Raw genomic sequence first — 16,057 nt, 5'->3', positions numbered from 1 at the left:
GCAGCCCGAGGAGAGAGCTCGTCTGAAGGAGGAGCTGGATGACGCCCGGGACAAGGCCCGTCGGCGCTCCCTGGGCAACATCAAGTTCATCGGGGAGCTCTTTAAACTGAAGATGTTGACCGAAGCCATCATGCATGACTGTGTGGTGAAGCTGCTCAAGAACCACGACGAGGAATCGCTCGAGTGCTTATGCCGGCTGCTCACCACCATTGGCAAGGACCTGGACTTTGAAAAGGCCAAGGTATGGCCTTGCCCAATGTTCAGAAATGCAGCTTTTCATAGCACACGAGAATACACCTCCCAGATTGCACGGCCCTTTCGCTTCATGTTGGGCACCAGCAGAGCGGATTCTCTGCTGCTGCTTCTCCCCTGGCTTCACAGCTCTTGCTTAGAACCTACAGGGTTCTGCCCTCCATGCTTTGGTGCCAGATTGGAAATGCCAAGTATAGCTCTAGTCTGGAGGATCCTCCTGTTGTCATTGAACTATATCTCCCATCATTCCCCAGCATTGGCCAACTTAGCTGGGGCTGATGGGAGTTGGAGCCCCGATCATATTTAGAGGGTTGCAGGTTCCCAGTCCCTGGCATGGCACCACTGCTTAACCTGGCAGGCTTTCCTTGCATTTTCCGGGAAGGTTGAAATATGGTGCTCATAATCTGACATGGGAGAAGGGGAAAGGCAGGAATTGGCAGAGAGGCTTTAGCAGAGCTGGGAGATGGCTGCATGCCACTTGACAGCCATCTCCCAGCTCTGCTGCTAAAGCCTCTTGCTCAGGAAGAAATGTGCAGCCATTGCCCAACTATACAGCTCACTTTTTTCTGTAGCTACTTGTGATGCCTATTGGAGAGTTTCAAGGGAGCAGCCTCCCCCAGCCAAGCTACTTTGCAGGGTGGAGAGAACTGTGCCCAGGACTAGATATTTCCCAGACAGACAGAGGCCAGACAGCTGGGCTGAGGAAAATATGTCTCTTCTCCCCAGCCCACAAACATTCAAGGAACCGTCTACCCCAGCCCTGGCTTCTACAGGGAACTTGTATAGTGGCTGCTTGTTTCCTTACTTGAACCTCACCTTTCACCATGAGTTGGAAGCCCTCAAGGAGAACGTCTTGCCTTGGTTGCTCCCATCCCTCCCGCAGCACGTAGGCACATTGCTGCTCTGTTCGTTCATCGTCACTTCTCTCCTTTTCTCCTCCTCCCCACCCAGCCTCGGATGGATCAGTACTTCAACCAGATGGAGAAGATAATCAAGGAGAAGAAAACGTCCTCACGTATCCGCTTCATGCTGCAAGATGTGATTGACCTCAGACGGGTAAGGTGCAGACTGTTGTTCCCTTATGGCCCCCTCCGGGCTAGATGAGAGCCCTGCCCCCTTCCTGGGATAGGCCGGCCTGACTCCGGGTAAGGTGCCTTTCCATCCCAGGGCAACTTGAGTGGGAATGATGGCAGCACGAGCCAACACACACTTCTCTCCCCCCCCCCGCCCCCGCCCCCAGCCCCTTAGACACTGTTGCAGCCTGTAGCCCTTGGCTTGTGCGGCTTATGCAATGGGCTGACAATACCGCAAGCAGCTGTGTTTGGTGCAGGGAGGTTTCCAGCGCTGGCCCTTTTCTACACCAAAGGGTGCTATGTGCTCAATTGCACCCTGGGAGAAGGTGCTGCCCAGGAGCTGCTCGCCTGTGTTCAGGCATTGTTGGACTCCCGTTATACCTGGCCATTGACTATGCTGGCTGGGGTGTTGGAGTCCAACAATGCCTGGAGGGTCGCAGATTCTCTAATCCTGATTCACACCCAGCGGCCTTAAGATTGCAGTTCCAAGTGTCACACACAAATGGCTGCTTTGCTTCCAGCATGTGAATTACAGAAGCTGTAGGGGTGAGGGGTCAGGCTATTGGAAGCGCTGCAGGGGCTCTCAACTGTTGCAAGGGGAAGGGCTGCCTGCTTGGAAGGGGTCACACAAAAAGCCCCCATTGCGTGTTGGGCTGCTGAGCATTCCCCTTGCATGGGCCTCCTGCCAAGCAATGCTTTAATGCCTGGATAGCTCAGGACTCGCTTCCGTTCCATTCTCTCTTACTGCAATTACTGGACAAGTTCTCTTTCCAGAGGTTTGAAATAGAGCTGCCCTTGTCAGGCGTAGAGCTTAAGAGACATAACACATGAGAAACAGGGCAGCCTTCCCCAGATATTTGGGGTGGTGCTATCGCTTAGTTGGTGCTTTGAAAGCAGAAGGTCCCAAGGTCAATTGCTGACATCCCCAAGTAGAACTGGGAAAGATTCCCTGCCTGAAACCATGAAGAGCATCTGCAAGTCTGTGTAGACAACACTGAGCTGCATCACCACCACCAGTCATTATTATGCCACTGCCCATCTGACTTGGTTGTCCCAGACAGCTCCCAACAAAATACTAAAATAAAGCGTCAAACATTAAAAACTTCCCGATATGGGGCTGCTTTCAGATGTCTTCTAAAATTTGTGTAGTTGTTTATGCCCTTGACATCTAGTGAGAGGGCGTTCCACAGGGCGGGCGCCACTACCAAGAAGGCCCTCTGCCTGGTTCCCTGTAACCTCACTTCTCACAGGGAAGGAACTGCCAGAAGGCCCCCAGAGCTTGATGGTCTGACTTTGTAAAAGGCATCTTCTTGTCCTCTTACAATGTTGCTGGACTGCAAGTACCATCACTCCCGCTGGCTGGAGATGATGGAGGCTGTGGTCTTTAACAACACCTTCATCTGGCCAGATTAAGAGATGGTGGAGGGAAGGACAAAGGGTGTATGTTTAGAGGTCAGTTGCAAGAACAGCGACCAGGTGGACTGGCCACTGGTGCTGTGGGTCTGGAAGGGAACCTGAGCCCAGAGGCTGGTCCTGGCTAGACCAACAGAGAAGCTGGTGCTGCCTGTCTCTCGCTCCTCCCTTGCCTTCACATGCCAAGCGTTCTGGGTGCTGTAACCTCTCCCCTTGCTTTCCTCTTTGCCTCTTGCAGAACAGTTGGGTACCAAGGAGAGGGGACCAGGGCCCCAAGACCATTGACCAGATCCACAAAGAAGCTGAGATGGAGGAGCACCGTGAACACATCAAAGTTCAGCAGCTGATGTCCAAGGGATCAGATAAGAGGAGAGGGCCTCCAGGCCCATCGTCCGCAGGTGGGTGGGTTGGTCGCCTTCTCAGTTTCTGGATCCATTTCTGCCTTGTGGAGGCCACCCGCTTTTAATGCCCCTGGAAGAGAGAGCAGCTTTGGGACGCCCCAAGTTAATTGTGTGTCTATGTGCGTGATGCAGCCGGGCGCCACCGAAAGATGTGCCCCTGGCGTAGCTCGTCCTTAAAAATTAGGCGAAATTATTGATTTTATTCATTTTCATAAAATTTATACACCACTTGATTGGAAAAAGAAAAGTCAGAGTGGTGTACAAAAAGATGAAATAACAAAATTTATGGACTTCGGATCCATGGTGGTGGTTAAACAGAGCTTCCCAGTTTAGAAGCAGTATGCTACTGAACATCATAGAATCATAGAGTTTTGAAGGGAACCCAAAGCTCATCTAGTCCAACCCCCCCCCTGCAATGCAGGAATCTCAACTACAGCATCCGTGACAGTTGGGCGTCCAACCTCTGCCCACCTCCCAAGGGAAACCATTCCACTGTCAAACAGCTCTTGCTGTCAGAAAGTTCTTCCTGGTGTTTAGTCGCAATCTCCTTTCTTGTAACGTGAAGCCGTTGACTTGAGTCCGACCCTCCAGATCAGGAGAAAACAAGCTTGCTCCATCCTCGGTGTAACAGTCCTTGCTGAACTGAATAGGCTTTTGGGCTGATCCTGCCAGACTTTCTCTTTTTTTCTTTTTTTAAGCCAGCCCCAAGTTGCCACACCTTTTTGGCCTTTGATAGACTCTCTTGTTCCAATAGGAACAGTAGACACGTGTACCCATTCATGGGTGGCTTGCCATGGTTAGGCTGTTACAAATGATAGACCTTGACTCAGCTGTCTCTGCAGGTGGGCGGGGCAGCCAAGTTTCAGATGACGGCTGGAACACCGTCCCCATCAGCAAGGGCAACAGGCCGATTGACACCAGCAGGTTAACAAAAATCACCAAGGTAAGCTGCTGGGTTGGAGTGGGTTTTTTGGGGTAGGGGAAGGTGCTTGTTTTTTGTGCATTAGGGAATCGTGGCCTTTTTCAAGTTAAAGTGACAGTTTCTATTGGTTGCGAAAGACGAGAGAATTTTAAAAACCCACTTAGGATAAGGCTACCTGCCTGAGTCAGCTCAATTCATGTGCTTGATCTGTGTCTCTCTGATGGGAATTGTAGTCTAAAATATCTGTAGGGCACCAGATTGGGGGAAGACTGTATTTAAGCTCTGGGCAACAAAGGACTGAATGCAGGCGAGCACATAGAATTGCACACATGAGTGGGTGGACTGGCTGGCTGAGGAGCAGCAGATTGTTTGTGCACTCTATCTAGCATAGAAAGCAAACAGGTTACCAGATGTGGGGTGGAATCCTGTACCTCTCCTACCAGCCCTGCATCAGGCTAGTGGCATTTGTGGGCTGATTTACAAGCCTGTACTAACTAACTTGTTTATCCTTGCAAAATTGAGTTTTTTATGACTTCTGTGGTGGTTGATGGCGCTATTGTTGACATGGAGGGATAGGGAAGGAGGAATACATATGGAGGCTGACATCTAGTAGGGGTTGGGCAATCCAGAAAGCATTCTGTCATTGTTAAGTAGATGGGTTGGGTGCTTCTTTGGCTGCCTCTGATGGTGAATGAATTGCCTCCTCCTCTCTCCTTGCCCCCTCCCAGCCAGGTTCAATCGACTCCAACAACCAGCTCTTTGCACCCGGCGGGCGTCTGAGCTGGGGGAAGGGCAGCAGTGGTGGTTCGGGTGCCAAGCCTGCCGAACCAGGTAAGTGCAGCTGGCGCAACGAAGGGTTTGCAAAGTGGGCGGTGCTTCTGCAGCTCCTTGGTCCTCTAACCCGCTGTCTTACCTGTCCTTTCTTTGCCCAGCGCCTGACTCCAACCGGCCAGCCACAAGTACCTTGAATCGCTTCTCAGCCTTACAGCAGTCGGCTCCTGCAGAGAGCCAGGACGTGCGGCGTGTGGTGCAAAGGTCCGTCTCATTCCCACTCTTACTTAGATTCCCCCCCCCCCCACTCTTGCCTCTCAGGCCTGCCAGGTCCATCCTGCTGTTCCAAGCACCTTAGGTGCATTTTTGGATTTTGCATTTGCTCAAGGGGAGGGAAGTATTTGAGGAGGCGCTTTTGCCAACGCATGAGCTCCTAAACCTCCTTACGTGCAAATAGGACATGGCTGGCTGCAGATGTTGGGTAGGAATACCAAAAACAGATACAGTGGTACCTTGGGTTACATACGCTTCAGGTTACAGAACTGCTAACCAAGAAATAGTACCTCGGGTTAAGAACTTTGCTTCAGGATGAGAACAGAAATCGTGCTCTGGCGGTGCGGCAGCAGCAGGAGGCCCCATTAGCTAAAGTGGTGCTTCAGGTTAAGAACAGTTTCAGGTTAAGTACAGACCCCCAGAACGAAGTACTTGACCCGAGATACCACTGTAGATCAGAGTGGGGGAATAAATCCCCACCTTGCAACTTGAATAAAGTATTCTAATAAGTTTGCGTAGTTTGATACATGTACTTTATCCTGACTTTCCCTCCTGCCTCCCCATTTTATGTAATTTGGAACTGCATGGGACACTTGAGCATCCAGGGAGAATGCAGGGAAGCAAGATAGAAATTGATGTGGAGGTTTCTTCCTTCAACCTTCCAGCCTCTGTGCCACTTGCCTCATCACCCTCTGCCACCAGCAGTGCCAGTGGTCAGGGATGATGGGAGTTGTAGCCCAACAATGCCTGAAGGGCCACAGACTCCCCATCCTTCCTTTGTTTTTGTAGTCTTGGGACACATTGATGGCATTATGGGAAGGACCATAAATCTGCTAGAGTGCTCTCCGAACAGAGGGTCACAGGCTCAACTCTGCCCATCTCCGGTTAAAGAATCATAGAGTTGGGAGGGACCCCAAGAGTCATCTAATCCAACCCCCTGCAAGGCAGAAATCTCAACTAAAGCAGTCATGTCAAATGGCCATCCAACCTCTGTTTAAAAACCTCCAAGGAAGGAGAGTCCACAACCTCCTGAGGGAGTCCAGTAAGAGTTCAACAGCTCTTACTGTCAGAAACTTTCTCCTGATGTTTAGTCGGAATCTCCTTTCTTGTAACTTGAAACCATTGGTGCGAGTCCTACCCTCCGGAGCAAGAGAAAACAAGCCTGTTCCCTCTTCCATGTGACAACCCTTGAGGTACCTGATATCGTATCTCCTCCCAGTCTCCTCTTTTCCAGGATAAGCATGGCCAGCTCCTTCATCCATTCCTCATCAGGCTTGGTTTCCAGAGAATCATAGGCCTGGCAAGAGCCTCTACATAAGACCTCTTGAGTAGGCAGAACCAGGCTGGATTAGACGAATAGTCAGCATAGGGCAGCCTTCCCTAACCTGCTGCCCTCCAGCTGCTACAACCTGCAATTTCCAGCTGTGCTAGCTGGAACTTTTAATCCACTACATCAGGAGGGCAACGGGTTGAGGGAGGGTATTATAGAACTTTGCCCTTTTCTTCCCTTCCCATCTTTCTGTTTTTCCTTCTGTGCTGGTCCTGAGTGAGACCCCAGCCGCCTGGCAAGTGTTTGTCTGGCATTCAGTGCAGTTTCACCTGAACTCTTGTGTGGTCTCCTTGCAGAAGCAGCAGTAGCCGCGACCGCTCAGAAAAGGGCGGTGAACGAGGGGACCGCTTGGAGCGTGAGCGGCCAGAGAGGGGCGATCGCCTCGAGCGGTCAGAGAGGCCGGAGCGGTCGGACCGGAACAGGACCCCTGTCACCAAGCGTAGCTTCAGCAAGGAGATGGATGACAGGAGCCGGGAGCGAGAACGAGAGCGGCAAGGGGTCCTCGAGACAGTGCGCAAAGTGGCCAGCATGACCGAGGAGCGGGACCGAAGCAGGGAACCTGGTGAGTGGCGGAAAAGTGGGCGGGGTTGAATGGGCGGTGGCCTCCCCCCGCCGCTTTCCCATTTGGTCCAGGACAAGTGCTGACCTCTCGCTCCCTCCGTCTCTGCAGCAAAGCGTGAGCCAGTGGCCCCTGAGCCCCCCGCCAAGCCTGCCTTGTCTGAGGAGGAGCTGGAGAAGAAAGCCAAGGCCATCACTGAGGAATACCTGCACATCAACGACATGAAGGTTTGTGCTGCAGAGAAGTGGCAGGAGCAGGGCATTTAACGGAAACTGTGGAGTGGGACGCAGCACATGGATATTATACTTGATATTTTATGAGAGGGCAGTAGATAAATACGGGTTCGTGGTTTGGCACTAGGATTGGGGGGGGGGGGAGGATTCTGAAGAGCAGGTTGGAATCCCTGCTCAGCTGCTAAGAGTCTTGTATAATGAGCAATTTTCTTAGATAGGAAGCATAGCAGATTAAAGAACTTTCAGGTGGCAAATCATTTGCCTTTTCAATTCCAAAACTGCTTCTGTGACCCACCCCCCTTGAACTCCTGGAAGCTTACCAGTGGTTCATTGATGCTTGGAGGGCAACATGGATGCACAGCCATGGTGGAGGGGAATGCTGAGCACCGTCCGCTGGGTCTAACAGGCTGCATTGATGTCTCCTGTTAACAGAGAGGCCCCTGGAAGGACCTGTTCAGATTCACAAGTTAAGGGATTGGTTCGTTGGAGGGGGTCAGTCTTGGACCAAGGGAAGCTTGGGTTGAAATTGCTGCTTATCATGAAGCTCACTGAGCTATCATAGGCTGAGGGTGTTTTACTAGTCCAACATAGCCCACCGGTAAAGTTAGGGCAGATGGAGATGGAGAGGGAGAGCTAAGGGCGTAACAATATATCACTGCAACAAGCACGTGCTTAAATCAAAGGAGCAGTATTCTGCATGACATTCTCTTAAGGAGAGCGGCTCCCGTTTTGGGTTGTTGCCCTGAAATATTGCACGAGCTGAAACTCTCTAACAGGTCCTTGGATTCCTCCCTGCAGCAGGCTGGGCTTGGGCCAGATCTCACCAGCCCAAGGTGCAGCCTTTGCTATGAGATGTTTGCGCTAAGCTCTCCCCCTTCTCTGCCCGCTTCTTGCAGGAGGCTCAGCAGTGTGTCCAGGAACTGAACTGCCCCTCCCAGCTCTACATCTTTGTGCGGAACGGAATCGAGTCCACGCTGGAGCGGAGCACGATTGCCCGCGAGCACATGGGGCTGCTGCTCTACCACTTGGTCAAAGGAGGCATCCTCTCCAAGGAACAGTACTACAAAGGGTAATGGAGCCCCCACTATGAATTTTTTTTGGGGGGAGGGGGCATGCACAACACAAAGGTGGTCTCTGACAGCTGCACTATCCAGTCTCGGTCCTTTGCACACACTGACTGCCCCCTCCCCCCCTTCCTTTTCTACCCCTAGGCTGCATGAGATCCTGGAGATTGGTGAAGACATGGAGATTGATATCCCGCACATATGGCTGTACCTGGCGGAGATCATAACTCCCATTCTGAGAGAAGGTGGCATCCCCATGGAGGAGCTGTTCAGGTGAGCTGGAACCTCTTTCCTTCCCTCCCCATGGGCTTTCCTCTCTTTTCCAACCCCACCCCCCACCAGTGAATGACCTTCCTGTGGTGTTTTCAGGGAGATTGCCAAGCCTTTGGTACCTATTGGCAAGGCCACGACTCTGCTGCTGGAGATCCTGGGCCTGCTTTGCAAAGGGATGGTAAGTTGCTCTCCTTCATGCCATGGTTAACCTTGTCCGTTGGTCCCCGGGAGAGTGCATGTTGTGATTGGTGAGCAGCCATAAAATGTTATCGGTGCCTTTCTATGCTTGTTTACGGAAAAACAAGCTAATTCCGCCTCCCACCCTGATCAGGGGAGCTCAGCTGTGGACTGGAGCAATTGGCTCCTGTCGCCTCGAAGGCAAAGATGCAGAAATTCCGTGGGTCTCTCTGCTTTGGTACGGAGTGATGGAGACACTTTGCCTCTCAGCCAAGCAAAAAGCAGGTGACTGGTATGCCGGAGCTAAGGGAATTTGCCTCCTCTGTTTCTTCTCCTCTTCACGCTTGCTTCCAAATGTGGCCAGAGGAAAACTTGCACATCATGTATTTTTTAGGTGCAAAAAATAGCCACCCACAAGGAGTAGTTTGAATTAGAGTTCCAACATCAACAAACATTTCAAAATTAAAAAAAAAAGATCCAGGATGACTTTAGATAAGAGGCACCACAAAGCAGCATCTAGCCCTCCTCCTTTGGCTGTGCTTGTTTTAAGTAACTTTTACCCCTTTAATTAGTTCCTTCCTGTTCATTGGCATGTCTATTGAATTGCTGAATCAGCCTTTTGGAAGGAGTGTGTTAATTAGTGGTTTCTTCTTTGCTTGAGGCTGAGAATGGGGGTCTTGCCAGAACCTCCATGCACACTGCCCAGGCTTGCTCCCTTGGGGGGTCACTTCAGTGCTGCTAATGGAGCAGTTTAGTTTCACCCCTGGAGGTGCACTTGTATTGTTATAATTATGCATCTTAAAAAAAAACATGTATGGCAAGCACTAGGTGGAGGGGTTCTTCTTGTTTTGTGTTTTTATATTGTGATTTTACATTGTAACCACCCAGGCACCTGCAGTTATAGGGCGGTATACAAATTTAATAAACAATAATAGCTCCCTAATGAGGGTAGACGTAGTGGTGAAGCCAGGCTTGCAAGTGTCTTGGATGAAATGTTCCTAAGGTGGTCCCTGTTCCCCTGTAGAGCCACAAGAAGGCAGGGACTCTGTGGAGAGAAGGTGGCCTTAGCTGGAAGGAATTCCTGCCCGAGGACCAGGATGTCAATAAGTTCATCACAGAGCAGGTGAGCACAATGAGCTTTGTGGGGGAGGTTGGGGCAGCTCCTGGAGCCGGAAGGGGCTTCAGCTTGGCCCCACAAAGCATCCTCCGCAGAGGCAGCGGGATGCCTGCTTTTGGCATTGCCTCTGGCCCTGACTCTCGCCTCCCTGTTTCTCTCCTGCTGCTCAGAAAGTGGAATACACAATGGGTGACAACTCTGACGCACCCAGCCGCAAGGAGCTCACGTCGGAAGAGCTGTGCAAGCAGCTAGACAAATTATTGAAAGAAAATGCAAATAACCAAAGAATATATGACTGGATTGAGGTGAGTCGGGAAGGGCGAGTGCTGCTGTGCAGAAGAGCATGGAAGGTGGGCCTGGGAGGTACCAGGAGGAAGAGGAGGAGGAGGAGACATTTGGAGGGGCAAGTTCTTTCAGCAACTTGGACGGTTTGGAAAAGGGCCCAGACAAATCCATGGTGCACAAGGCTATCGGCGTCTTCTAACCACTGTAGCTGGGGTTTCCCTCTTCTGTTGCAGGCAGTATGCCTCTGCATGTCAGTTATTGGGGAGAGTGCTGCTGCTGCTGTCAGGTCCTGCTTCTGGGCTTCCCACGGGCATCTGATAGGCTATGCTGAGGAAAGGATGTTTGACTAGATGGGCCAGACTCTTCTTAGGTTCTTATAAAGAATCCCTGGAGAAAAGAGGCCTGCCGAGTGGATTCCCATCCCCCACCCCCGCTTTTATTGCATTTTATATCCCACTTTTTTCTCACAAGTCGCTCAAGGTGTCTCCCCCCCATTTAATCCGCACAACAACCCTGTGAGGTGGGTAAGGCTGAGAGGCAGTGATTGGCCTCAGCCCCCCCCCCCTTGAGCTTCATGGCCAAGTGGAGATTTGAACCCTGGTCTCTCAGCCCCTTAGTCTGACACACTAGCCGCTCTGCCACACTGGAAGTTGCTGCTTCCTGAATTGGGAGTCTTGCTGCCAAGCTACTTCTGACTTGTCTGGAGAGTTGTGCCCCACAGTCATAAAAGTCCATTTCACTTGGGACTTGACAACAGCTTCTTTGAACTGAGCATGCCATCAGATGCTCTGTGAAGCACACCGTTTTATATTCTCAGGAAGCTTTGCCCCTCTTCCTTCTCCAGCAGTTTGCTCGGAGAATGGGATTGCTGCCTCCCCGTCCCCCTTTTTTGATTAGATGATGGTTGGGGAAATCTGGGTATATCGCTAAACCGGCAGGCCTTCGTGGGGTTGGCTCCCTTGCTGGCACATAGAAGGAGCAGCTTCAGTCAGGTGGGGAAATCTGCAGATGGAGTTCTGTCTCTGTGTGTGGTTGGTATGGATGTTTTTTAAGTGGATTCCCAGATACTTAGGTTGGCAACTGCAAGCGCTTCCAACCTCTGATCCTTGGCCTCTTCTTTCCCACCAGGCAAACCTGAGTGAGCAGCAAGTCTCGTCCAATATGTTTGTCAGAGCCCTGATGACGTCGGCATGCCATTCCGCTGTTGTCTGTAAGTATTGGTGCAAGCCTGGAGTGGCAGGGACCAGGGTGGGGGTGGCTGCGTATTTGTGTGGTGGTTTAGTGGGAAGTGGGTGTCTCTTCTGTGAGCTGCATCTGGGAACTGATGTCTCAGATGAGAGCAGAGCCTAAAAATGCCTTTGGCCCACCATTTTAAGTGACCTGCCAAACCAAAAAACAGCCCCACAACATTGCAAGGCTTCTCTATGAACTCGTTTGTGACACCTGTGTGGAAACACAAAAACGTGGTGAAAACAACCTGTCAAACAGGGAGCAAGCCATGTGTGGTGGGCGTTGTTCAGCTTTCTAGCTCTCATTAGTTGATTACAGTGGATAAATAGGAGCATTGTTTATTACATTCAGGCCTGGTGGTTTGTCTGTTTTTACAGACTCCCAGTCTAGTTTATTTGGGATTTAATCTGTTTTACTTACCTTGTTGTAACCCACCCTGAGGCTTTAGGATTAAGGGCAGGTATTCAATCTTCCTTCCTTCCTGCCATCCATTTCCTTATTTGGGGGAGCTTGGTGGCCGCCATTGGGATGCCTGCTGAGGAATGGGACTTGTGGCAAAAGCCAACTCTCCTTGGGAGTAAACTGCCCTCTAGGATTCGGATGAGGCAACAGGCAGGGGACCAGGAGGCTGTTGTTGGCTGTTTTAGGGGTGCAGTGAGTCTTTGCACAACATCCTTAACTCTGAGCATCCTCCTTCCTTCCCTACCTCCCTGCCCTCTTCCTGCCGCTGCAGTCGAGAATCCTTACCGGATGGACAGTCCCGTGATCAAGAGCCGAGCCAAGCTGCTGCAGAAATACCTGAGCGATGAGAATAAGGAGCTGCAGGCCCTCTATGCTTTACAGGCCCTTGTGGTAAAGCTCGACCAGCCAGCAAGTGAGTGCTTTGCCTGGGAAGGTGACCTCCTAGCCTTGTGCCAAGGGGCTTTTCAGTTCAGGAAAATGGCAGATAAATGGGGGTGGGGGATGACAACACGGCAGAAATGTAATATCCACAGTTATCCGAGAAAGATAAACATGGGAAGATTCGGGATAGACAAAGTACTTTGTCACACAGAGCATGGTTAAACTGTGACATTCACTCCCTCTCTGTTGGATTGATTTAAAAAGAGGGTCAGGCAGAGTCATGGAGGGTCAGCTGTTATCGGTGGCTGATATCAGTGGATAGAGGCATTGCTCTTCCTTTCGTCATCTAGTGCTCTGCCTTACACAGAGTCAGACCACTGGCTCATCTAACTCAGCCTTGTCTCCACTGGGAGCATCTTGCAGCTCCACGGGGAGATGCCAGGGATAGAGCTCAGAAGCTCCTGCCTGTAACACAGATGCTCTGAGCTTATAGCCAGGATAGCTCAGTCGGTAGAGCATGAGACTCTCAATTTCAGGGTTGTGGGTTCGAGCCCCACATTGAGCAAAAGATTCCTGCATTGTAGGGGGTTGGATTACTCTACAATTCTCTGGTTCCCTTGATCATAGATAATAGAACTTGGGCTCAGCCAGTTACAGCAGTGTTTCCCAAACTTGGGTCTCCAGCTGTTTTTGGACTAAAATTGCCATTATCGTTGCTAGCTAGGGGCAGTGGAATTTGTCGTCCAAAAACAACTGGAGACCCAAGTTTGAGGAGCAGCGAGATGGGGGGCTGGTGAAAGAGTGCTTCCTTGTGCCTCCTGGATAGATCTTGCCTGTAGGAGTAGAGAGGAATCAATGATATGATGTTGGTCGTAAGACCCTTCTTCCAAGCATCCAGAGGGGCGAGTCGAGTCGGCTGGCGACCTGCATTTCCCCCCCCCCGTGTTATTTGACTCTCCTTCCCCCACCCTCCTGCCGCTTCCAGATCTGCTCCGAATGTTCTTTGATGCCTTGTACGATGAGGACGTGATTAAAGAGGAAGCCTTCTACAAGTGGGAGTCGAGCAAAGACCCGGCCGAACAGCAAGGGAAGGGAGTCGCGCTCAAGTCCGTTACAGCCTTCTACACTTGGCTGCGCGAAGCGGAGGACGAGTCTGACAACAACTGAGCACCCACGTTGTGGGAGGTGGGGCGGATGGACGGACGGAGCCTGCCTGCCTGCTCTGACCCCTCCTCAGAGCCTTGGACTCCCGTGGGGGTGGCAGCGTGGCGGGTTAAGGATACACAGGAACTGGGCGCCGCTCTCCGTACCCTCCTCCCACACAGGACTTCTCTCCCCCCCCCTTATTATTATTTTTTTTTTGGTTGGGATTTTTTTTTTTGTTCTTTTGTTTCTGTTTTAACAGCCTGTATTGGTTTGTGTCTGACGATAATAAATTGATGCTGAAGGAGGCGGTAAGTGTTGCTGCTCCGCTCAGCTCCCGAGGCCAATTGCCCCGGGGCGCACCCGGATGATGATTTTAATGAGCGGAGGCCCCCCCTCGAATCTTTGGCAGGTGCGAAGCACCCGAAACACATGTCTGTGGAAAGGGGTTGGGGGTTGGGAGAGCCTGATGCCTCTGCTGCTCCCCATCTCCCCTTCCTCCTCCTCCTCCTCCTCCTCCTCCCCAGTTATTGCTGAAATATAGAGAGATTATATAAATATATATATAAAATATAAATATAGACTTATTAAATCTTTTGAGGTTTGAGAGGATAGGACTCTGCTGTCCGCAAACTTTGCCCTCCTGTTCCCATCCGCCCCCCCATCCCACTGCCCCCCCCCCCACACCCTCGGATCACCGCCTGGAATTAACACAAAAGCCTCTTGACAGATGTTGTTGCTTTTTTAAAATAAAAGGGGGGGGTCATTTCAAACATCCGCCTTGCTTGGGAGCTGCTGGAGAGTTGCTGGCAGAGGGAATAATATGGGGGTGGGTGGTGTGTTTGCAGCTCTTCAGTTTTGAGGTGGGGGGAGGCTTCCTTCTTTGGGAGGGCCCTCCCACGTCCCCTCCCCCCCCCCACGCCCACACTGAGGCCACGGTTTTGCGACCTGCTTCGCCTGCGATGGATGGTTAGAAGGAGCTGCTCTTGTGATTGAGAGAGAGCGAGAAAGAAAACAAAACGAAAACGCGAAAGCGAAAATGAAAATGAAACGAGGATTCGGAATTATCGGTCACATGAATTTGTAAATACTTTTTTCTTTTCTTTTTCTTTTTTTCTTTATGGAGTATTTAATTGAAGATTCAAAAAAGCATCTTTTCACCGTAAACTGGAAATAAAAAAAAGAACATTGCTTAAAAAAGGTGACGTGTTGGCTGCTGTCGCGTCCCTGCCTCCCGCCTCGGCAGGTCTTGTCGGGAGAGTGAGAGAACCCAGGGTTCCTGTGCCCCTGCTCCCACCTGACCCTATGGAAAAGGTGCCAGGGAGGTTCCCTTAGCAGAAAACATGTGCTCTGGGGAAAGGGGGGGGGAGAGCTTATTGCGAGGAGAGGGTGTTTCAAACATTGGTGAAGGGCTAATTCAAATGGAGTGAGCTTTGGGTGAAGTGTGTAAACAGGCTCTCCAGGGTTTGTTGCCTTGCGGGCTTTGTAAAATGCAGGAAATTTTATTTGGAGGAGGAGAGTGGACAAAAGGCAGTCTGAGGTCCTGGAGAGCCCGTAGAAAATAAACCTGTCTCTCCCCCCCCCCCCGAAGATGTTGGACTACAACTCCTAATCATTGGTCAGGCTGCTTGGGCTGATGGGAGTTGGGAGCCTTTAACAGCTGGATGCATTTATCTGGTGGCAGAGTGTGGCCCAGTGGCAGAATTCTTGCCTAGGGTTCACCTTAACTTCCCCAGGAGTGAATTTGAATCTTTAATTCAGCGTTTGGAATTTCTCAAGATGATTTTTAAGCATGGGCAGTGTTAGCAGGGAAAGGGCTTTGCTGCGGGTGGAAAGGTCAGGATTCGTGGACTCCTTGAGGTGCTGGAGGAGATGGGGAAGGGCAGAGCATCATGACGTTCTTGTGACTGAGCCCTCGTGGTTTTCCACACTGAGGCAGAAACTTTGCATGAACTGAGATTCCCAAGAAGCCAAACGCTGGACCTGCACCCAGTGTTGTCGCTCGCAGGGTTCCCTGCTCTACAGTTCTCCAGGGCTGGAATGGGGGAGACAGCAGAACAGCTGCTTCCTCCTGCAACTTCCATCTCTTCTCTTGAAACGGTGGTGTTGGGGGCATTGTGGATCTTCTTTGCAAATGTTGAACCGCTGTGTGTCCCAAAGCGATGCCTGTTGTTTTCACCTTCGGTGCCAGAGGGTGTATCATGAACAGAGTGTCCCACTTGCTCCAGGTGTCGCCACCCGCTCTTCTGGGCAAAAGGCAAGTTTCTGCACTTTGTCCTGGTAGATAAGATTTTTAAAGTGCATATGAGCAAGAACTGCCAGAGTCAGGAACTTTACCAAGTAAACCTTTTACTCAGGAAATGAGGATTATTTTCGCCCTGCGTGACTTCTGGCACCTAAATTAAAAATCCTTGTTAACCCTTCTCCAAAATCTTATGGGATGTAGAATTATCTGGCACCCTTAATATCACCAGATGGTGAGCTGATCTGCTCACACGACACTACAAGGTGGTAGACACCATTGTAGAATTCTGGAGAGTAGCATCTCACGACTGCAGAATATGGAGAAAGAGAAGGGACATTATGCTGCTCATTTATTTAACAAGAAATATGTACCACTTAGTTAAAACCTCTAAGCAGTATACATAAAACTCTACAATATATTTATTTATTGATAACAAAATAATATTGTGGCACA

General features: G+C 50.8%; 1 protein-coding gene across 21 annotated transcripts in view; it reads left to right on the top strand.

Moving 5' to 3' along the window:
- Positions 1-14,379, top strand: part of EIF4G1 (eukaryotic translation initiation factor 4 gamma 1) — a 79,528-nt gene extending 65,149 nt beyond the window's left edge. For all 21 annotated transcript variants that reach the window (XM_079977562.1, XM_079977566.1, XM_079977561.1 and 18 more), the window contains 16 exons: positions 5-241; positions 1,204-1,308; positions 2,977-3,136; positions 3,982-4,082; positions 4,790-4,892; positions 4,994-5,096; positions 6,732-6,997; positions 7,106-7,221; positions 8,124-8,296; positions 8,439-8,564; positions 8,661-8,742; positions 9,766-9,864; positions 10,029-10,163; positions 11,272-11,353; positions 12,107-12,247; positions 13,202-14,379. In XM_079977562.1, the coding sequence (XP_079833688.1) occupies positions 5-241; positions 1,204-1,308; positions 2,977-3,136; positions 3,982-4,082; positions 4,790-4,892; positions 4,994-5,096; positions 6,732-6,997; positions 7,106-7,221; positions 8,124-8,296; positions 8,439-8,564; positions 8,661-8,742; positions 9,766-9,864; positions 10,029-10,163; positions 11,272-11,353; positions 12,107-12,247; positions 13,202-13,383 (2,211 nt within the window). In that variant the 3' untranslated portion in view covers positions 13,384-14,379. The remainder of the gene's footprint in view (positions 1-4; positions 242-1,203; positions 1,309-2,976; positions 3,137-3,981; positions 4,083-4,789; positions 4,893-4,993; positions 5,097-6,731; positions 6,998-7,105; positions 7,222-8,123; positions 8,297-8,438; positions 8,565-8,660; positions 8,743-9,765; positions 9,865-10,028; positions 10,164-11,271; positions 11,354-12,106; positions 12,248-13,201) is intronic.
- Positions 14,380-16,057: the final 1,678 nt, after the last annotated feature.

This window comes from Podarcis cretensis, assembly GCF_951804945.1.
Source record: "Podarcis cretensis genome assembly, chromosome: 5".
Taxonomy (NCBI): Eukaryota; Metazoa; Chordata; class Lepidosauria; order Squamata; family Lacertidae; genus Podarcis; species Podarcis cretensis.
Note: the sequence above shows the minus strand (reverse complement) of the source record. Positions and strands in the feature narration are given on the sequence as shown.